We start from the raw sequence: 24,180 nt of genomic DNA on the forward strand, positions 1-24,180 counted from the left end.
ACCTGATCAGGTATACCCTAGAACTCTGTGGGAAGCTAGGAAAGTGATTGCTGGGCCTCTTGCTGAGATATTTGTATCATCGATAGTCACAGATAAGGTGCCAGAAAACTGGAGGTTGGTTAATGTGGTGCCACTGTTTAAGAAGGGTGGTAAGTACAAGCCAGGGAACTATAGACCAGTGAGCCTGATGTCGATGGCGGACAAGGTGTTGGAGGGAATCCTGAGGGACAGGATGTACATGTATTTGGAAAGGCAAGGACTGATTAGAGATAGTCAACATGGCTTTGTGTCATGGAATACAGGGAGAACTAGCCATTTGGATACAGAACTGGTTCAAATGTAGAAGACAGATGGTGGTGGTGGAGGCTTGCTTTTCAGACTGGAGGCATGTGGCCAGTGAAGTGTCACAAGGATCAGTGCTGGGTTCGCTACTTTTTATCATTACATAAATGATTTGGATGTGAGCATAAGAGGTGAAGTTAGTGAGTTTGCAGATGACACCAAAATTGGAGGTGTAGTGGAAAGCAAAGAAGGTTACCTCAGATTACAACAGGATCTGGATCAGATGGGCCAATGGGCTGAGAAGTGTCAGATGGAGTTTAATTCAGATAAATGTGAGGTGCTGCATTTTGGGAAAGCAAATCTTAGCAGGACTTATACATTTAATGGTAAGGTCCTAGGGAGTATTGCTGAACAAAGAGACCTTGGAGTGCAGGTTCATAGCTCCTTGAAAGTGGAAGTGGAGTTGCAGGTAGTTAGGATAGCAATGACGGCGTTTGGAATGCTTTCCTTTATTGGTCAGAGTATTGAATGCAGGAATTGGGAGGTCTTGTTACGGGTGTACAGATAATTGATTAGACCACTGTTGGAATATAGTGTGAAATTCTGGTCTCCTTCTTATTGGAAAGATGTTGTGAAACTTGGGGTTGTTTTTCCTGGAGCGTCAGAGGCTGAGGGGTGCTTGCCACCCTTGCTTTTTCCTATTTTGCATACGATTACAATTAAAATTTAAAATCCACAGGAGACTGTGATTCCACAGTGCAGAAATTTTCCTTTGTGAAACCTGACAATGCTACAGCTACTGGAGGCTACACATGATTCTCCTCGTCAAACCTGGATCATGGCCACAACATTCCTGCCCAACTCTGCTTCCATTGACATAAGACAATTTGAGGGTACAAAGATGGCACAGATATCTTTTCAAATATGAGGTTTACTTGTCAATATTTCACAATGCATTGGTTTGTCATTGTTATTTGTTTAGAATAGCTTAGTCAGAAAGCTAAATGGACTTGCAGGTATCATGATTGGCATTTATTAATGGCTTTACCGAGGTGTTAGGATTACTTTCTTCATGTTTTCTTTGTACTGGTGGAAGAAACAAAAACTTGCTTTTTGTTTATTCTTTATTGAATGTTCAGATTGGTCAAATGTTATTCTCGCCACTTGGTGAGACATGGCTGAACTTGCCAATTTAGCTGGCCCTCTCTCCTGTGCCCTTTTTATAATTATTAAGTGTTGATATTTACTGAGTATTGTTTACATTAACTGGAACAGTTTTGTTCATCCATGTGATGTGAGAATTGATAGCAATGCCAATATTTATTGCTCATCCATAATTGCCCTCACGAACATTTATAAACTGTTCCAGCCCATGTGATGTAGATACCTCCATGCGACCCAAAGGTAAAGTTACAGGATGTTGGCTCATCCATGAAGAAGGATTGATAATACTTTTCCAAACAGAGTATTGTGTAACATGGAGCTGTCATGTTCCCACAAAATTGGAGTCAAGTTTATTCCAGTCAGGTAGACATCTTGGGTTTGAAAAGTGCTTTTGACAAAGCCTTGGCAAATTGGAGATGGTGTTCATTATAGCCATCATGTACTAATGGGCAACGGGCTGCTTTTTCCTGTACTTTTCAGCCTGGACTTATGCAGGCAAATGTAGAGTATACCATCAGACACCTTGGAGATGGCAGAATCTCTCTACGAAGCCAGTTGACTGATTCATTGCTGGATTCCTAGGTCATTGTCTGGCACTTGTGTACATTTCTAACTAATCAGCCCAAGCTTAAATAGTGACAGGGTGTTGATGCATGTGGCATGAGTTGGGAGTGTGGCACTCAAAAAAGCACAGCAAGTCATGTGGCATCTGAGGACCAGCAGGGTCAACATTTTGGGCATAAGCCCTTCATCAGGAACGTGGAGGGAGAAGGAGGCTGAGAGATAACTGGAAGAGGTGGGGGGTGGGTGGCGTTGACCTGCTGTGCTTTTCCAGCGCCACACTTTTCAACTCTGACTCTCCAGCATCTGCAGTCCTGTATGTGGCATGGACTGCTTCAGCATTTGAGGAGTTGAAAATGCTGCTGAACATGGTGCGTACATCCCCAGTTCAGGGTCATTAATGAAGCAGCTGAAGATCATTGGCCTAGGAGACTACCCTGAGGAACTCCTACAAAATGCCCTAGAGCTGAGCTGATTGGTCACCAACATCCATATCTATTTTCCTTTGGGCATGATAATGATTCCAGCTAATGACTCTAGCCAATGATTAGATTTCCTTGATTCATTCCTGAGATCTTCAATTTGACTAGGGTCTTTCAATGTTACTCTTGGTCAACTGTTGCCTCACTGTCAATGAGTTTCATTTCTCACTCAGCAATTAATTAAATCAAAAATCATTGCAAATAAAAGGATGATTTGGAATGACCTGTAAGTGTACATTTTCTCTCAGTATTGGGAGCAACCCCTCCTTACCCGTGACACCATTAGCGCACTTAGTCTGAACAATAATTACAAAACATATACAAAAATGAATTAAGATTGAGCAGATTCTTTATTTAGAAATGCCTCGTTTTTGAAAGGGGTTCTAATGGTACTGTCCTGAAGATTATTCTTCAAGGGAATAATAATATGTTCAAACCAAAAAAAAACAGAGTGACTCTCCATTTTTGTGCTTGATAATAATATAATTTAGTTTTCACTGCTTCATTCTTCCAAATCTCCATATTTATAAAACAATATAATGAATTAATCATGGCCATAACCTTTGAAAATATGTCACTCTTTCCAGAAAAAAAGTTTCCATCAGTCTTCAAAAAGACTACATGAAGCAAATTGACAGATATAAAAGCAAAGTTCTAATGAATCATATTGGACTCAAAATGTTAACTCAATTTCTTTCTTCACAGATGCTGCCAGACCTGCTGAGTTTCTCAAGCATTCTCTGTGTTTATACAGACACAAAAGCTGTTCATTTCGTGTGGGGGGCAAGAGGGAAATTGGCAGGTTGAGTTTAGTCATAAATGTGCAAATCAGATTATTAAAGTTTCTTTAAGAGACATTAGACCTTTCAATTCTTTGTAAAGGGATACGTTAACATAAATACAGATATCCCAAATGATCAATGATCAATTAGATGGCTGTAGAATAATAGGAAGTCACTGAAATATCAAGGAATTTTTTGCTGTCAAACAGATATCTGAAATGAATTTTTTTCAACTTATCATTATATTCAAGAGTATCTAAATTTTATGAATGAGAAATCACAGAGATGATGCCTGATTCTAACCTTTCATGATTGGCTGTTGTTGTAACACCCTGAGAACAATGACAAAGTTGGTTATTATGACTGAGAGCTGTAGGTTTAAGTTCCAATCAGGTGAATGTCTAGAACAAGAATTTGAGAATGGTAGGATGAGTAACACAGCTCAATTAAGAAATCAACTACTTGCATTGTTCCCATTTGCTGAAATACAGCTTGGACACAGAGCATCAAATAAAAGAGCTAAAATCCAGAAAGCCCTTCACGCAGACATTAAAGTTTGCATCTACTAGAATCCTGATGTACAGTACTGACAGAAATAAAAAAAAGGAAAAGTGAAAAGCTCATACAGATTTTTAAGAATTGATATTAATAAATTGAATAAAGAAAGGAGGTGAAAGACTATTTGGGTGAGAATGTGAAATAATCTGATCAGCTGTGGTAGAACAAGCTCCAGGACCAGTGACCTTCCTCCTGCTTCATTGTAATTAATAAGAAACTCCACTTGTTGTTTCCCAGTTATATGACCTAATCAATTGGCAATTAGATGCCACTTTGATTCTTTGGGAGATGACCTAAAACAGATCTGAATATACTTTACTATATTAATATACAATACTATATTATTGTATCCATCACTGACAACAAACTGGCAATCAATTCAGCTCCCATTTGGCAAATTTTGTATCATCTTGCTCATTGCCTAATTGTTCCATCTTTTATGTAGCAATAGTATATATCACCTTTACTCATGTGTAGCACTCAAGGGAGAGCTGCAGTTTAGAAGTGAGGTCTTTTGGATGAGGCATTAACTTGAAGGCGATTGTGTTTGTTCAGGTGAATGCAAAGGTTTCAATGGCACTATTTGGAAGAGCAGGCCTGGTTAACATCCATCGCAATCGAAACTATCAAAATAGAACGTCCTTATAATAATATTGTTTGTCTGAGTTTCCTGTCTGTAAATTGGCTGTCACATTTCCTACAATAATGACTGCATTTTAAAATTACTTAACTCGGTGTAAAGCACTGTGAAATATCCAATGGTTCTGAAAATGTTATAAAGGTACAGGCCTTTCTTTCCAGCTGTACATTTTCTAGTGCATGGTTTAACATTTGAAAGATTCTACTGTCTGCACTTAGTTCTCCTCAGTTCTTTATTTATTTTTTAAAATCTCTCTTATCATAGAATGTATGATTTTCCCCACTGCCAGCCTGAGTGGTTGAATAATTACTAGTTCTTTGTCAAAATATTCTAATTTTCATTCTCTTACATTAGACGTGTCTCTTGCTCAAATGTTCTTTGAGAGGCTTCAGGTAAACCAGAGAGTTCACCAGTGTGCCTGATAATCCTGTCAGTGAGGAAGCTAGAGCATTTATCATTGACTGCATTTAAAATGACTGCCTCATCTGCAGTGGGAACTTCCTCTTCTGACTGGGGGAAAGCTCAGTTGTTGCAGTGCATCGGGACACGTAGTGGGGCAGTGTAGTTTAGATAAAATTTTGCTCACTTTGTTGTCCTGAACTGAAGGTGTGATCCCTGACCACTGCCTTCTGTTCAATCTTTCCAAATAGTTTCAAGGAAACTTCTTTCAAATTTTCAATCCAGCTTCACATTACCTGGAGTTGATCCCTCCTTAGTTAAATAATTTCCAATCCCTAGTTAAATAATTTCACAGAGACAGGTATCCCATCACCAAGTCACCCCTTGACATTGATCCAGTATCCTCCAAGTCAACCCTCAGACTGAACAGAACCTCTGACATTCCTGTTTTTTTTCCCTGCAGCCTCAAAGCCAGCTCTCAGAGTGAACAAAGCCTTTGACACTCTCATTTTTTTAAACCCCCCCACACTGCCACCTAACTGTGGTAGTGCTTATTTTTACCCCAGCACCCATGTTGTGTGTGTGCAGGTGTGAAACACAGTGAAAGACACAAGGTGCACAAATTCTTATTCAAATTTCCACCACCAGGAAGAAAGGAAACACCCGAGTGGCCAGTGACAAGCAGTGCCCTTCACATCAAAGGGCAATGCTGTGTGATCAAACAGTGAAGGGGAGGGCAGGGACTAAATCAAAATAGAGTTGGAGGGGGAAATAATGCACTCCACTCCCTGCGATGCCCACCTCTCCCTGAACAACTTCAGGGTGTTGGTGGACACACATTCTTGTTTGTTTTTTTTTAAACCGCTCTCTTCACATTTATTTAATGCAACAGGGACAATAAAATCTTAAATGTTACAAAAAACATAAGAGTTTGTAACCGATCATCTCAGAAAATCTGCATGAAAAGGGTAGCTCAATGGTTAATATTTTAACTGCCCGTTGGAGAGATGTCAGCGTTTTCTCTTAAATTGGAATTTGTAAATGGCCGGAGAGTTTACAGTTTCCTTCTTCACTTTCACTTTCCTGGTCTTGTCTATGAGGTCTTTGCTGATCTGTATTTTTTGGGCCACTACAAACAGCTGCTTCTCTCTCCCAATGTGCTGTTGCAGCAGATTATATTGGTTCTTTCTCTGTCGAGCAAGTATCTTGAGATCCCGGAGACGTGTGGCTCCTTTAATTTTTTTCCTTCTGTAAAGTTTCGATCGTACATTCTTGTTTATATCTGTCAGCCAGGGCTCCCTGATTGGACCAGATTAAAAGCCCTATGCAGGGAATTCATATTCTACGAGGTTCACCTGGCTGACCTCGTTACAATCACTACATCCCTCCCCCTCTGAGTCTGAGGACTTTTTTTGTTATTTTTTGTTGCTCCTCCTGTGGCATTTTAGCACTGCGTCAGGTTCCTCTGACTATGCCTTGGATCCGGGTAGCATGTAATGCACTGCAGCCTACCTCTTGTATCCAGTTCAACTCAGAAGAACTTCATTCTCCTCTTCAGGTGGTAAAGACATTAAGACGACATACACCATGTCCATCTCCGATTCCGAGGTATCTTCAATGTTTGATGGAGAGGGAAAACTCATGGGTTCTGGAACAATCAGAAAGGCAGTTGAGGAATCGGGCACGTTTTGCTCCCACACTGATTGCGAGTTTGCCGGTTTCATTTGGTCCATGTGGTTATTCAGGACAGTCACACCTACTCAAACTTTATATGTCACTGGATTTGACCTCATGCTGACTGTGACTTTTACCCCACGCAGGGCTATTCTTATGGTTCCCACACCAAACATTGTTCCCTGAATTAAACTCTCTCTCTCTTGCTTAGTGGAGTCTTGTGTCCAGCATTTGGCATTCCTGGTGCCATTTCACCCCCCAAGTCTGGGTAGATCAAATTTAACCTGGTGCGGAATCCTCTCACAACGAGTACCTCTGCTGGAGCTATCCTAGTAGTTGCATCCAGGATGGTCCTATATTCAAATAGGAAGTGGAGTTAGTGAAGCTGAGGAAGGGTCACTGGACCCAAAACATTAACTTTGATTTCTCTGCGCAGATGCTGTCAGACCTGCTAAGCTTTTCCAGCAATTTCTGTTTTCGTTTCTGTTTTATAGCATTCCGCAGTTCTTTCTTTTTTTTTATTTAGGATGCTGCAGACTGTTTCTCTAAGCCTGCCATCAAAGTTTGGACAGCTCTTTCTGCCGATGGATGGTATGGAGCTGTCCTTATATGACGAATACCATTCCCTGCTGCTAAATGATAGCCTGTTATCTGTGAGTCCATATACTGTGAAAGATACGTGCAGTTTTTTTGTTGTTGTCCCTGTGACTGATAAATGAACTCTCTGCACGTCCAGCCACTTTGCGTGTGTGTTCACATTAAGAACATTGAAAGCATCAGCATTGTTGACATGTCACCGAGTCCCGAGTTTATCTGGCCATTCCACGAATGTGGGAGAGCTGGTGGTGGTAATGTTTGTCTCCTTGTTGGCACTCTGGGCACTGCCCTCCCAATGCAGCTATGTCTACATCCAATCCTGGCCACCAGACATAACCTCTCACCAGTATCATTCTTTTTGATGCCCCTGGATGACCCTGATGGAGTTCAGTCAGTAACCTTTGCTCGGGATAATTAATCTTGCTCTCCACAGTAATGTGCCATCCTCTACTGCGATCTGGCCTCTCTGGGTCCAAAAAGGGTTCAGTTCTGATTGTGATGGCCTTTTGGTTTCCCCATCACCAGCAGCTGTTTCAGTTTTATCAGGACCAGGTCTTTCTGCATCCAAACTCTGATATTGTCAGCTGTGATTGGAAATGTGTCCAGAAATTAAAAACCTTTGTGACTCTCTAGGCGGTGGTATATCTGCTAATGGGAGGCTGCTCAATGGATCCACTCTTGCTACTTCACCTTCCAGACAGTGTTCCAAATAGTAATTATTTGCACTTAGTATTAGAGCCCACTGCTGAATTCGGTCTGAAGCTATGGATGACACTGCCTTGTCTTCTTTAAGTAGACCTAGCAGGGATTTGTGGTCCATTATTATTACAAATTTACATCCACAAAGATAATGGTGGAACTTCCTGACTCCAAATATAACTACCAAACCTTTCTTCTCTGACAGGCTATAGTTATGCTCTGCATTAGCCAAAGTTCTGAATGCATACTCTATTTGGTGTTCTTCTCCATTGGGCAATTTATGAGCTAATACTACCCTGATGCAATTTGGGGAGGCATCGCATGTCATAATTAGACCTTGCTTTGGATCATAGTGTGCCAAACATTTTAGAAGATCATAGCTGCTTCATCACTTCCCTGAAAGCTATGGCTTAGCTATAAGACGATTTCCAAGGCTGACCCTCTTTTTAAGAGTTGATGCAAAGATGCCAGGTTACATATGGACTTTGCATAATAGTTCACCAGACCAAGGAAAAGACCTAAGTTCTGGTCCTGACGTGGGATCCAGGTGACGTTTAATTGCCTTTGCTTTATCTTCCAATGGGTGTAACCCAGTCTTGTTGATTCTGTAGCTCAAGTAGATCATTTGGGATGCCTGGAACATATATTTCTCTCTTGTAAGGCATATGCTTACCTGGGAAAAACGTCTAAGGACTATGTCCAAGTTCTGTAGGTGCTCCTTGTTGGTCTCTATTATTAGCAATTCCTCTAGATATAAGTTGACCTGGGGTAGCCCTTGTAAAATGTTCTCCCCATTGTCTGCTGAAAAATTACACAGGCTGATGATACCCCAAATAGCAGTCTAGTATATTGGTGCAAACCCTTCTGGGTATTAATTGTAGCATCCTTCTGAAAATCCCCATCTAACTGCAATTGCAGGTAACCATGACTCATATCCAACTTTGTGAAGGACAGCCCCCTGCCAGGTTTGTGTATAGATCCTCTATGCAAGGTATTGGGTACTTATCCACCTGCAAAAAGCAGTTTATCATTTGTTTAAAATCCTCACAAAGGTGAACCGACCCATCGGGCTTTGCAATCAACGTGACCAGTGTTGCCCATTGCACAAACTGGACTGGTTTGATGAACTCCTTCACTTTCCAGCCTCCTGATTTCTGCCTGTAATTTTGCCCATAAGGCAAATGGCACTGGGCAGGCTTTGTAGAATCATGGAATTGCTTTCTGGTCAACATGCAAGGTGACATTGGCCCCATTGATAGTTCCTAGACCTTCCTGAAAAAACACCTGGGTGTTTAATTAGGATTTCACTCAGGCAGTCATTTTCTCATCAAAAAGTGTTGAGCCAACAAAGTGAATCCTTTTCAACTGACCTTTGCCTCAAGTTTGAGCCTGAGCTTCCTCCTTCGATCAGTGGTAACTGAACCAGCTGCTTCTCATAAAAGACTGGAAATGAAATTGTACCTTTAATCTGTGAAGGTTCCCCGGTATAGGTTCTCCGTCTAGCTGAGGTCTTCCACAATCTTAAATATTGTAATCCAGAGTGAATGTTGTTAAAGACTGGTTCCACGATCACTGAAATGGCTGTGCTGGTATCAACCTCCCTTAGAACTGGGTGACGGTTTAACATTTTGATTGGTTCTGATCTGGATGTTGCTAAGCAATTTAATTGTTGCAAACCAGATGTAGGTGGACTTTGCATGGTGTGCACTCTTCTGGATAGCAGCCCATGAGTTCTCTTATTCCATTTTGCTGTTCGAGAACACATACCAGCAGCAACTCCAATGGCTTGCCAACTCAGATCCTGAAGAAAATGCGAAACGTTTGGCTGAGGCTTGGGCTTGGTTTTGGGTGTTTGCTATGTGCTGACCTAGAGTCCCTCGAGGGGGGGAGGGGGATTTGAGGTGGAAGATGGTGGGTCCCACGGAATCATGTCTGGTCAGCCAGAAGTTCAGGGTTCCAATCCTCTGTTGGAGCCCTCAATAATATGGATGTCTCCGCATTCACCATATGGGATATGAATATTTGACCAAAGATTTCAGAAAAGAATCTCATTCTGACACTCCACAGTGCAATGCAGTATTGCATGAACGTGCTCTGGGCGGCACGGTGGCACAGTGGTTAGCACTGCTGCCTCACAGCGCCAGGGACCTGGGTTCAATTCCCGCCTCAGGCGACTGACTGTGTGGAGTTTGCACATTCTCCCCGTGTCTGCGTGGGTTTCCTCCGGGTGCTCCGGTTTCCTCCCACAGTCACAAAGATGTGTGGGTCAGGTGAATTGGCCATGCTAAATTGCCCGTAGTGTTAGGTAAGGGGTAAATGTAGGGGTATGGGTGGGTTGCGCTTCGGCGGGTCGGTGTGGACTTGTTGGGCCGAAGGGCCTGTTTCCATACTGTAAGTAATCTATATAGACTTTCGCTTCCTGGTATGGTTATTGAAATTTCAGTAGTCATGTGGTAATATCCATAAAAGTCGTCTGTGCAACAAATGCACACTGACAGAATTTATATTAAAAATGAAGTTTTTACAGAAAAACTCTCGCAAGTTATACTTTCCTTCTCCATAGCATAAGTATGTAATTAAGAATTGTTAGACTTTTTATTTAGCTGTATGGTTTATGGCAAACTGATCTTGGTTTTGCTTACTTTGGTATATGTGACATTTAAAACGTAAACTGAATAAAGATGATCAATTTTCAAAATTAGACTATCCTTCAATTCCCATCACTACTTCTTGTGCCATTTTATATTAAGATTTTCTAAGAATCTGCAACTGAAGTAAAATAGACATCAGTTGTTGACCTGTGATCCCACCATTCCTGTCCCTTTCATTCGGCACTCATCTTTAAATATTGCTAGACCTGATGAAACACATTTTTCTTTTCAATGGGATATTAAACGGAAGCCTCATCTATCATCTTAAGTGAATTTGAAAGATCTCATTGAAGAAAAGTAGCACGGTTGTGCAGGTATGAACAGAAATTTTCTTCAGTGAGATGTTTGCGAGACTGAAGTAATTGTTTTCCTGTTCCTTCCTCTAACATCATCTCACTCTGCTACCGTGTCAAACAGGAAGAAAGTTAGCCACCAGGATATGCTGAAACCTCTAAACTTGACTATTTTATTGCTCTCCCGGCCAGCCTTCCACGTGCTATCACTTTGGTTCATCCAAGGCCTACTGCCTGAGCCCTTGCTCTTGTTTACCAACATCTTCTGCCCACTGATGTAGACCACCTCCTGGTCAAGCAAAGGTTCAATTTGAAAACTTACCTTCCTGATTTCAAACCCATCCAACTCCTGGCCATTCCATCAATTATTCCATGACCGTTTGAGATATTTGTGCAATCTTCTAATTCTGGCGTCTTGAATATCATTAATGTTTAACTATCCCACCATGAGTGTATGTACCTTCAGCTGCCTGGATATGAAGCTCTGGACTCCATCCTGCATGCCCCCCAAACCCACTTCAATCCATTGTATCACCACAGAATCCATCTCTTTATGCAAACTTGTAGGCATCTGGACTAAGATCACCTTTTGTGGATCAATATCAAACTTCGCTTTGATGTCTTCAGTCCTTACTATATGAAAGGTGACATATAAATTGAAACTGTTGTTGGTGGCTTGGTCAATATTTAATCCTTCAAATAATGCCTAATCATAGATGAGTGAATCTGATCATTATCTATTTCTTTATGCGATCATACTGGGCATAAATTCAGTTTCAGGATCTACATTGCAATGGTGGGTGAATTTTATGGAAGTGGCAGTGTTTCAATCATTGGCTGATCAAGGAGTTGAAAGATTGCTGGTGGGCACTCCATGCGCTTGGAATGCCAGTGGTGCCAGGTTCCACCTTATTGAGAGCTGCCAGCTACAGGCCAGCAGCCCTTTGTTTTGGCTGTGCCAGCTGTGGCTACTATTGGGAAGATGTGGCGTGACCCAGGATCAGAGATAAGTGACGGTGGGCAGGAGAGTGGTTTGGTAGCAAAGATAGGGCGATAGGTTTTAGCACCAGCTTTCAAACCCATGCCCCCATTCTGGTCCTTCCCAATACCAGGTCCCTGCATCAGGCAGTGGGTGCCTCTCCCTAACCCTAACCCATCAGGAAACCAGAAATAACCTGTACAAAGGTTTGTGAAGGTTTGTAGTTCAGGTTGAGGTTTAGGGTGTAGGTTTGCTCGCTGAGCTGTAGGTTTGATATCCAGACGTTTCATTACCTGGCTAGGTAACATCATCAGTGGCGACCTCCAAGTGGAATGAAGCTGTTGTCTCCTGCTTTCCATTTATATCTTTCTCCTGGATGGGGTTCCTGGGGTTTGTGGTGATGTCATTTCCGGTTCGTTTTCTGAGGGGTTGATAGATGGCATCTAGATCTGTGTGTTTGTTTATGGCGTTGTGGTTGGAGTGCCAGGCCTCTAGGAATTCTCTGGCATGTCTTTGCTTAGCCTGTCCCAGTCGAAATGGTGGTTTTTTTTCACCTGTGTGTAGGGCTACGAGCAACTTGCATTTCTGGACGTCACAATCGAAAGAAAGGACAAGGGAGAATTATAAACCTGCGTATACAGAAAACCGACAAACACTGACCTACTCAACTACACCAGCAACCATCCCAACACACACAAACGAAGCTGTATCAGAACACTATTCCAATGGGCCACCTCACACTGCAGCACAGGCAGACTTCGAAAAACAGAGGAGAACCCCCTATACAACGTTTTCAAGAAGAACGGATACTCAAAAAACACAGTGCGCAGATTCCTCAAGAACAAACTATGACAAGCAGATCAAACACAACCAGAAACCTTAACCACCTTACCATATATCAAAGAAGTTTCAGAAATGACAGCCAGATTACTGAAACTCCTCGTAATCCTAGTAGCAACAAACCCACCAACACTCTCAAACAAAAACTAACAAACTTAAAAGACCCAGTACAACCCATGGACAAAACCAATGTCATCTATAAAATTCCATGCAAGGACTGCCACAAACACTACATAGGACAAACAGGAAGAAAGTTAGCCACCAGGATACACGAACACCAGCTAGTCACAAAAAGACATGACCCCCTCTCCCTCATAGCCCTACACACAGATGAAAATAACCCACCATTTTGACTGGGACAACACATCTATCCTGGGACAGGCTAAGCAAAGACATGCCAGAGAATTCCTAGAGGCCTGGCACTCCAACCACAACGCCATAAACATAGATCTAGATGCCATCTATCAACCCTTCAGAAAATGAACAGGAAATGACATCACCACAACCCCAGGAACCCCATCCAGGAGAAAGATATAAATAGAAAGCAGGAGACAACAGCTTCATTCCACTTGGAGGTCACCACTGATGATGTTACCTAGCCAGGTAATGAAACGTCTGGAAATCAAACCTACAGCTCAGCGAGCAAACCTACACCCTAAACCTGTACAAACTTGCATTATTTGATCCCTTCCACTGCGGTAGCACCAGCACTGGTGTGAAGAGACGAGGATGTAAGCAATAATTACTCTCTAAAGGCCTCAATTTGCATCTCAGTGTGTGAAACTAGCCCATGGTCTTCCTGGCATTAAACTTAATTGGGGTTTGTTTGATGCCAGGAACAAACATATTCTAAACATTAGAGCCACTTCATTCAGGAGAGATATCAGGAAGCACTTCTACACATAAAGGCAGGAGAGGTTTGGAACTCCCATCCACAAATGTCAATTGATGCTAGAATACTTGTTAATTTTTAAATCTGAGTTAGAAATGTTGTTGTTCAGCGAAGGTATTAAAGGATATGGGCCAAAGGCAGGGACGCAGAGTTCGGTCACAGATCAGCCATGATCTCAGGAGCAGGCTTGAGGGACTGAAAGGCCTATTCCTGTTCCTTTGTGTTTCCACACTCACTACTATCCTGGCCAACCCTACCCCATCTCCCCCCAAACCCCACACTAAACCCATCATGGGAGAAGAGCATAAAATACTGTCATACATTTCAAATTTGGTCTTACTTGACACTTTGAGCTGTCCAAGGTGTAAGAAAGGTGCTATATATAGTACATTTAATTTCCCAGTAATATTTTTCATGTTCTAACAGTGAAATGGAAATGTTTTCAAGCTCCTCTTTTCTGTCGCAGAAAAATGTTGTCCAAACTGTGGTGCTCCCTTGAATCTCATGCCGTGCCGGGGACATGGGGGTTATCCTGTCACCAACTTCTGGAGACATGAAGGAAAATGCATATTTTTTCAGGTTGGTTTTTCCTTTTAAATGCATGTTGTCCTGCACAGATTGCCAGGTCCAGCAAGTATGCATATCCTTACTGAAGGTAAATTTGGATTGTTGTTTTGATGGAGCTTCAGAGAATGCAGTAGAAAGAATTGTAGCAGCAAGTAATCACAGGATAGGAAGGTGCAACAACTAGACTCAAATTAACATTTGCTCATTTGTGTATGTTTTTAATAATAAGTAAAGTCAAAAAAGGTTAAGAGTACTAATGTGAATATCAGACATTTTACGAACTTTATATGAAAGTTTTAGTTCATAGAAAATGTTTCCCAAAAATACAAATTTGCAATTATTGATCCGATTGTCAGGATAAAGGCAACATGAAAAATAAAGGCTAAAAACAAAAAATGCTGGAGATCACAGTGGGTCAGGCAGTTTACATTGAGAGAAAGCAAGCAACCTTTTGATTTTAAATGACACTTCATTAGACCTCCCTTCATCAGTTAGCTTGCTCTCTGTCCATGGATGCTGCCGAACCCACTGTGATCTCCAGCATTTTTTGTTTTCAGTACAGATTCCTGCATCAGTAGTAATTTGCTCCCGCATTTTGAAAAATAAAGGACTGCCTCAACAGAAGTTAAAAGTAAGCAAAAAATGAAAGAAAAATCTAGTTTCAGAAAAGTATAGTGTAAAACAGGTGTAGCCTTTCAATTTTTTAAACATAATTACATTTATTCTTGATTTTTAAAAAATTCATATTCTGTATTTATCATAATGAGTCCAATTTTTTTTTAGTCTCTTTTCAAAATATCCTATTAAAGGATTCTGGGTAATCTAAGATGGAGGACAGGAAAAAAAACTGTGGATGTATGAGCTGCTCCTTTTTTGAGGTATTTTAGGTGTTAGAGGTGATTTCCTTGAATTCTAGGAGAAGCAATTACTGTTTTATATGCTGTTGTATTTTTATTGGAACTTTGAATGAAACTAGTGAAAACAACAGCACTTTTAAAAAGGAGAAGGACAGACAATAGGCAGCACATGGTCAGTGAAGGAGAGAGATAGAGAGAAACAGAGAGAGATAGACAGAGAGAAACCCACGCTGCTAACTCACACATCTGTGAACCTGTGCAGTTACTGCCTTTGCTGTTTGAATTCATGTAACTCTGGACATCGGAGTGTGTCTAGGAAAACTTAACAAATAGCAAAATTCACAACTGGTCTTAGATGAACCTGTGCGCGAGAGCTCACAGCACAGAAACAGTTAAGTGTAGCCTTGTTGTAAATCTACAATAGTGAGTAGAGTGGGTTCCTTCTTGATTGTATGTTTTATTGAGATCTGTGCCTTGATTACATTTTTAAAATATAAGCTATATTTAGTTAGCCTGGAGCAGTGTTGTTTTAGCGCAATAAGACAGTGCTATTTTCTGGGTCTGTAGATTGTGAAGGAGCAAAGTTGGCCTTTAGTAGAGTAATATGCTCTTCTTGTTGAATGTGGGTGTTTAGGGAGAGTTTACATGTTACCGAGGATCATGTCTGCAGGAAATGTCTTTGGCTGCGAATCCTATCAGATAGGGGGTGTGATGGATGGCAGTTATAGGAAGGGAGAAAAACTGCAGATAGAGTCAGGTTGTTGGGTTAACTCCAGGAGAGGTAGCAGAGTTAGGCAGATGATGCAAGAGTCTTCTGTGGCTGTCCCTATTTCAAATAAGTATGCTGTTTTAGAAAATGTAGAGGGTAATGGACTCTTAGGGGAATGTAGAATGAACAGCCAAGTTTCTGGTATTGAGACAGGCTCTAATGTAATGAGTGGTATGTCGGGTTCCAAGTGATCAATTGTGTTAGAGGACTGTCTAGTCAGAGGCACAGTCAGAAGTTTCTGCGGCTAGCAGTGAAAAATCAGAATGGTGTATTGCCTCCCTGGTAGCAAGATCAATGATGTCTCAGAGAGGGTGTAGAATGTTCTCAACAGGAAGAGGGACCAGCAGGAGGTCATTGTACACATTGGAACCAACGACATAGGAAGGGAAAGGGATGAGATTCTGAAGGGAGAATATAGGAAGTTAGACAGGAAGATAAAAAGGAGATCCTTGAGGATAGTAATATCTGGATTACTCCCTTGCTATGAGCTAGTGAGGGTAGAAATAGGAGGATAGAGCAGATGATTGAGTGGCTAAGGAGCTGGTGTAAGAAGGATTCACATTTTTGGATCCTGGGAATCTATTCTGGGATAGAAATGACTTATACAAGAAGGACAGATTGCACCTGAATTGGAAGGGAATAATATACTGGGAGGGAGATTTGCTAGAGCTGCTCAAGAGGATTTAAACTAGTATTGTGGGTATGGGGTGGATGGGACACAGGGAGGTAGAGAGGGAAAGAGATCAATCTGAGACTGGTACAGTTGGGAAAGGGAAGAAGTCAAACAGTCAGGACAGGCAGGGACAAGGCAGAGAACAAGGTAGGACTGATAAATTAAACTGCATTTACGTCAATGTAAGAGGTCTAACAGGGAAGGTAGATGAACTCAGGGTATGGTTAGGATCATGGGACATCATAGCTATTACAGACATGTGGCTCAAGGATGGACAGGACTGGTAGCTTAATGTTCCAGGATACAAATGCTATCGGAAGGATAGAAAGGGAGGCAAGACAAGAGGGAGTGTGATGTTTTTGATAAGGGACAGTATTACAGCTGTAATTAGGGAGGATATTCCTGGAATATATCCAGAAAAGTTATTTGGATGGAACTGAGAAGTAAGAAAGGGTTAATCACCTTATTGGGATTGTATTATAGACCCCCTAATAATCAGTGGGAAATTGAGAAACAAATTTGTAAGGAGACTTGTTATCTGTAAGAATAATAGGGTAGTTATATTAGGGAATTTTAATATTCCAAACATAGACTGGGACTGCCATAATGTTAAGAGCTTGGATGGAGAGGAATTTAAGTCTGTACAAGAAAATTTTCTGTATGCAGATGAACCTACTAGAGAAGGTACAAAACTTGACCTACTCTTGGGAAATAAGGCAGGGCAGGTAACTGAGGTGTCAGTGGGGGAGTACCTTAAGGCCAGTGCCATTGGGGAGAAGGTACAGAAGCCTGAACACACGCAGTCGGTTTCGTAACAGTTCTACTCTACTGTTGATAGAATACTGAATGGACTCACAAATCCTTAACATTCGCCTGTATTTGTGTTTTTGTTTTTGCCGCTGTTTACCTATTACTTACTTATCTAAACTACTGTGATCTGCCTGTATTGCTCACATGACAAAGCTTTTCACTGTGCCTCGGTAAATGTGACAATAAATTCAATTCAATTCAATAATTCTATTAGTTTTAAAATAGTGATGGAAAAGGATAGACTGAATCTAAAATTTTGAAGTTCTAAATTGGAGGAAGGCTAATTTTGACAGTATTCGGCAAGAACTTTCAAAAGCTGATTGGGGCAGATGTTTGCAAAAAAAAAGGATGGCTGGAAAATGGGAAGTCTTCAGAATGGGATAATGAGAGTCCAGAGAAATTTATTCCTGTTAGGGTGCAAGGAAAGGCTGGTAGGTATAGGGAATGCTGGATTACAAGAGAAATTGAGGTTTTGTTTAAGAAAAAGAAGGAAGCATATGTCAGGTATGGACAGGAGAGATTGAGTTAATCCTTAGAGTATAAAGGTAGTAGGAATATACTTAAGAGGGAAATCAGGAGGCCAAAAAGAGGACATGAGATAGCTTTAGCAAATACGGTTAAGGAGAATCCAAAGGGGTTTTACAAATACATTAAGGACAAAAGGGAAACTAGGGAGAGAATAGGGTCCCTCAAAGATCAGCAAGCAGCCTATGTGTGGAGCCACCAGAGATGGGGGAGATACTAAACGAGTATTTTGCATCAGTGTTTATTGTGGAGAAGGACATGGAAGATATAGAATGTGGGGAAATAGATCTTGAAAAATGTCCACATGTCTTGAAACGCATGCAGGTGGATAAATCCCCAGGACCAAATGAGGTGTACCCTAGAATTCTGTGGGAAGTTAGGGAATCGATTGCTGGGTCCCTTGCTGAGATATTTTTATCATCAGTAGTCACAGGTGAGGTGCCGGAAGACTGGAGGTTGGCAAATGTGGTGCCACTGTTTAAGAAAGGTGGTAAGGAAAAGACAGGGAACTGTAGACCAGTGAGCCTGACATCAATGGTGAGCAGGTTGTTTGAGGGAATCTTAAGAAACAGAATGTACATGTATTTGGAAAGGGAAGGACTGATTAGGGATAGTCAGCATGGGAAATCATGTCTTAATAACTTGATTGAGTTTTTTGAAGAAGTTACAAAGAGGATTGATGAGGGCAGAGCAGTGGACATGATCTATATGAACTTCAGTTAGGCGTTCGACAAGGTTCCCCATGGGAAACTGGTTAGCAAGGTTAGATCTCATGGAATACAGGGAGAACTAGCCATTTGGATTTAGAACTGGCTCAATGGTAGAAGACAGAGGGTGGTGGTGGAGGGTTGCTTTTCAGACTGGAGGCCTGTGACCAGTGGAGTGCCACAAGGATCGGCGCTGGGTCCAGTACTTTTTGTCATTTATATAAATGATTGGATGTGAACATAGGAGGTTCACATGTATGTTTGCAGATGACACCAAAATTGGAGGTGTAGTGGACAGTGAAGTGGATTACCTCAGATTACAATGGGATCTTGATCAGATGGGCTAATGGACTGAGAAGTGCCAGATGGAGTTTAATTCAGATAAATGCGAGGTGCTGCATTTTGGAAAAGCAAATATTAGTAGGACTTACACATTTAATGGTAAGGTCCTCGGGAGTGTTGTTGAGTAAAGAGACCTTGGAGTGCAGGTTCATAGTTCCTTGAAAATAGACTTGCAGGTGGTTAGAATAGTTAAGAAGGCATTTTTGGTATGCTTTCCATCATTGGTCAGAGTATTGAGTATCAGAATTGGAAAGTCATGTTGCGGCTGTATAGGACTTTGATTACGCCACTTTTGGAATATTGCATGCAATTCTGGTGTCCTTCCTATTGGAAGAACGTTGTTAAACTTGAAAGGGTTCAGAAAAGGTTTACAAAGATGTTGCCAGGGTTGGAGGATTTGGCCTGTAGGGAAAGGCTGAATATGCTGTTTTCTCTGGAGCGTCGGAGGATTTGGGTGATCTTATAGAAGTTTATAAAATCATAAAGTGTATGGATAGGATAAATAGATAATGTCTTTTCCCTGAGGTGTGGGAGTCCAGAACTAGAGGGCATAGGTTGAGGTGAGACGGGCAACTTTTCATGCAGAGGGTGGTGAGTGTATGGATTGAGCTGCCAGAGGAAGTGGTGGAGGCTGGTACGATTGCAGTATTTAAAAGGCATCTATGTGGGTATATGAATAGAAAGGCTTTAGAAGGATATGGGCCATGTGCTGGCAAATGGGACTAGATTAGGTTAGGATATCTGGTCGGCATGGATGAGTTGGACTGAAGGGTTTGTTTCCGTGCTTTACATCTCTATGACTCTAATGCACTGTTGTGTCTGTGCAACTGTGCACATTTGGTGAGTGCTGACCATTAGACAAATTGGGAAGTTGGAGCTCAACCCCAGATTTTGAGTACATCGAGATAGTTCCAAAGAAGTATCTTGGCGATATCACCTTTGGATGTGATATTAAACTTGATGCTTCATTTGCCTGTTCCCCACTGGAAGTTAAAGAGTCCATGACATTATTCAAAATGTAGTTATGTTTCCCAGTCACCTGAACAACTTTCTTAGAGCCATAGAGTCATAGAGATGAACAGCATGAAAACAGACCCTTTGGTCCAACTTGTCCATGCCTATCAGATATCTAAACTAAATCTAATCCCATTTGCCAGCACTTGGCCCATATTCCTCTAAAGCCTTCCTATTTATATCCCAATCCAGATACCTTTTAAATGTTGTAATTGTACCAGCCGCCCCCACTTCCTCTGGCAGCTCATTCCATACACGCACCACTCTCTGCATGAAAATGTTTTCCCTTAGATCCCTTTTAACAAGGCCATAAGACCATAAGAAACAAGAGTGAAAGTAAGGCCATTCGGTCCATCGAGTCCACTCTGCCATTCAATCATGGCTGATGGGCATTTCAATGCCACTTACCCACACTGTCCCGGTATCCCTTAATTCCTTGCGAGATTAAGAATTTATCAATCTCTGCCTTGGAGACATTTAATGTCCCGGCCTTCACTGCGGTCCGTGGCAATGAATTCCACAGGCCCACCACTCTCTGGCTGAAAGAAATGTCTCCTCATTTCCGTTCTAAATTGACCCCCTCTAATTCTAAAGCTGCGCCCACGAGTCCTAGTATCCCTGCCTGACGGAAACAATTTCCCAGCGTCCACCCGTTCTAAGTCATGCATTATCCTGTAAGTTTCTATTAGATCTCCCCTCAACTTTCTAAATTCAAATGAATATAATCCCAGGATCCTCAGCTGTTCATTGTATGTTAGGCCTACCATTCCAGGGATCATCCGTGTGAATCACCGCTGAACACGCTCCAGTGCCAGTATGACCTTCCTGAGTTGTGGGGCCCAAAATTCTAAACTGGACCTAACCAGAGCTTTATGAAGTCTCAGAAACACACTGCTGCTTTTACATTCCAACCCTCTTGAGATAAATGACAACATTACATTTGCTTTCTTAATCACATACTCAACCTGCAAGTTAACCTTCAGAGAATCCCGTACTTGCACTCCCAGATCCCTTTGTATTTCGGCTCTATGAATTTTCTCACCATTTATAAAATAGTCCATGCCGGTATTCGTTTTTCCAAAGTGCAAGACCTCGCATTTAAATCTATCCCATTTCACTTTAAAACTATGCCCTCCCTGAGGAAAAGACTTTGTCCATTTACCCTATTCACGCCCCTCATGATTTTATAAACCTCGATGAGGTCACTGCTCGGCTCCAACACTTCAGGAAAAATAGCCCTAGTCATTCAGTCTCTCCCTATAGTTCAAACCCAGGCAACATCCTTGAAAGGGTTCAGAAAAGATTGTCAATATTCACAACATCTTTCCTATAGCAAGGAGTATATTGCAGGCAGTATTCCAAAAGTGGCCTAAACAATGTCCTGTACCATGACCTCCCAACTCCTACACTCAATGCACTGACCAATAAAGGCAAGCGTACCAAATGCCTTCTTCAATATCTTGTCTATCTACTACTGCACTTTCAAGGAACTATGAACCTGCATTTCCAGGTCTCTTTGTTCAGTTACACTCCCCAGAACCTTACCATTAAGAATCCTGTCAACTTTCAACAAAAACTCCAATTGGTCATTCATCTTTTTGTAAGGTCTTACTGTATTCAAAATGGACTACCATATTTGTCTATGCAAGTCACTGAACCCCAAAGTAATCAATTATAAATGAGGGTCTTTAAAGCTTTCAGATAAGAAGAGACAAAATTGTTTTAATAAGAACTTGGACTTCATCTTTTTAATTCAATAACTCCTACTGCTTGTGGGAGAACTGTTAATGTTATTAGGTGGTTATTGTGGGCTGTTCTAAGCACACCTGATTTATGCATTACATCTAAAATAAGGAGCCAAGTCAAATTTGACAAATTGCACCATTGTAAATAGCGTATACTAATTAATCCAATGCAATACACAACAGCTTGTTGGTTTGGAGACAGAGATTTTGGTTGGGATTTCAGTGCTGAGAGTTAAATTTAATGCCATTTCAAGCTTTTCGTAACAAGATTTCCCTTATTCTTTACAATCTTCAATCAGAGCTTACAGGAAATCCCTGCTATGAGTAATGATATATTCCTAATATTTTATTATAACCTGAAAATTGAGAATTTAGCACTGCTGGAAACAGAAATTTAAGGTATCTTTTAATTCCTCATATTCAGAAAATTGGTGCAGCTTAAGGATTTTTTTCAGTTCCAAAGACTAAATAATCAACAGAACATATAGTCAATTCAAGGTTAATCCTTTTACAGTCATAGAGATATACAGTATGGGAACAGATCCTTCGGTCCAACTCATCCATGCCTACCAGATACCCAAAATAAATCTCATCCCATTTGCCAGTATTTGGCCCATGCCCCTCTAAACCCTTCCTATTCATATATCCATCCAAATGCCTTTTAAATAACAATTGTACTATCCTCCACCACTTCCTCTGGCAGCTCATTCCATACATGCACCATCCTCTATGTGAAAATGTTGCCCATTAGGTCCTGTTTAAATCTATCCCCTCTCACCTTAAACTTATGCTCTCTAATTTTGGACTCCCCTTTCCCTGGGAAAAATACCTTGTCTCTTTACCCTATCCACGTCTCTCATGATTTTATAAACCTCTATGAGGTCACTGCTCGGCCTCCGACGCTCCAGGGAAAATAGCCCTAGTCATTCAGTCTCTCCCGATAGCTCAAATCCTCTAACCCTGGCAACATCCTTTTAAATCCTTTCTGAACCCTTTCAAGTTTCACAACATCCTTCTGATAAAAAGGAGACTAGAATTATACGCAGTATTCCAAAAGTGGTCTAACCAATGTCCTGTACAATCGCAACATGGCCTCCCAACTCCTATACTCAATGCACTGACCAATAAAGGCAAGCAACCCAAAGCCGCTTTCTTTATCCTATCTACCTGTGACTCCACTTTCAATAAACTATGAGCCTGTGACTCCAAGGTCTCTTTATTTAGCAACACTCCCCAGGACCTGCCTTTCCAAAATTCAACATCTCACATTTATCTAAATTAAACTCTATCCACCACTTCCTGGTCCATTGGTCCATCTGATCAAGATCCCACTGTACTCGGAGGTAACCTTCTTCGCTGTCCATTACACCTCCAATTTTGTTGTCATTTACCTCCTATGTTCACATCCAAATCATTTGTATTAACAACAAAATGCAGTGGATCCACTACCGATCCTTGTGGCACACAGCTGGTCACAGGCCTCCAGTGTGAAAAACAATCCTCCGACCCTCTGTCTTCTACCTTCAAGCTAGTTCTATATCCAAATGGCTTGTTCTCCATGTATTCTGTGTGATCTAACCTTGCGAATCAATCTACCATGAAGAACCTTGTCAAATGCTTTATTGAAATCATGATTTGGAGGCGCCAATGTTGAACTGGGGTGTACAAAGTTAAAAATCACCCAACACCAGGTTATAGTTCAACAGGTTTATTTGGAAGCACCAGCTTTCAGAGCACTGCTCTGAAGATTACAAAGAGGGTCAATTGGGTCAATGGGCCGAAGAGTGGCAGATGGAGTTTAATTTGGATAATGTGCAGTATTGTATTTTGGTAATACAAACAAGGATAGGACTTATTCAATTAATGGTAGGGTCCTGGGTAGTGCTGTAAAACAGAGACACCCAGGGGTTCAGATACATAATTCTTTGAAATTTGTGTCACAGGTAGACAGGGTGGTTAAGAAGTCATTTTGCTTACATTGCTCAGATCTTTGAGTACAGGAGTTGGGATGTCATTTTGAGGTTGTAGTGGACGTTGGTGAGGCCTCTTCTGGAGTAGTGTTTGCTGTTCTGGTTGCCCTGTTATAGGAAGGATATTATTAAGCTGGAGAGGGTTCATAAAAGAGTTATCGGGATGTTGCTGGGAATGGAATGCTTGAGATAAAAAAAATAGATTGAAAAGATTGGGACTTTTTCACTGGAGTGTAGGAAATAAAGAACAAAGGAAATCTACAGCCCAGGAACAGGCCCTTTAGCTCTCCAAGCCTGAGCCGATCCAAATGTATTGTCTAAACCTGATGGTCAATTCCTAAGCATTTGTATCCCTCTGCTTTCCACCTACTCATGCATCTATCCAGAAGCATCTTAAATGAATCTACTGTGCCTGTCTCTACACCTCTGCTGGCAACGCGTTCCAAATACTCACCACCCTCTGTGTGAAGTACTTGCCGAGTATATACCCCTTAAACTTTCCACCTCTCACCTTGAAAGCATGACCTCTCGTTATTGAATCCTTCACCCTGGGAAAAAGCTTGTCTCTATCCACCCTGTCTCTCCCTTTCATGATTTTGTAAACCTCAATCAGGTCCCCCCTCAATCTCCTTTTTTCTAGTGAAAATAAACCTAACCTACTCAACCTCTCTTCATAGCTAGCACCTTCTATACCAAGCAACATCTTTG

At 41.4% G+C, this 24,180-nt stretch overlaps 1 protein-coding gene across 1 annotated transcript in view; it reads left to right on the forward strand.

The window, feature by feature from the left end:
• LOC132834275 (chorion-specific transcription factor GCMa-like) overlaps nt 1-24,180 on the forward strand; it is a 45,471-nt gene that overhangs the window by 13,141 nt on the left and 8,150 nt on the right. Inside the window, exon 4 of the mRNA XM_060852990.1 lies at nt 13,960-14,072. Within this exon, the coding sequence (XP_060708973.1) occupies nt 13,960-14,072 (113 nt within the window). The remainder of the gene's footprint in view (nt 1-13,959; nt 14,073-24,180) is intronic.

This window comes from Hemiscyllium ocellatum, chromosome 3 (assembly GCF_020745735.1).
Source record: "Hemiscyllium ocellatum isolate sHemOce1 chromosome 3, sHemOce1.pat.X.cur, whole genome shotgun sequence".
Classification (NCBI taxonomy): Eukaryota; Metazoa; Chordata; class Chondrichthyes; order Orectolobiformes; family Hemiscylliidae; genus Hemiscyllium; species Hemiscyllium ocellatum.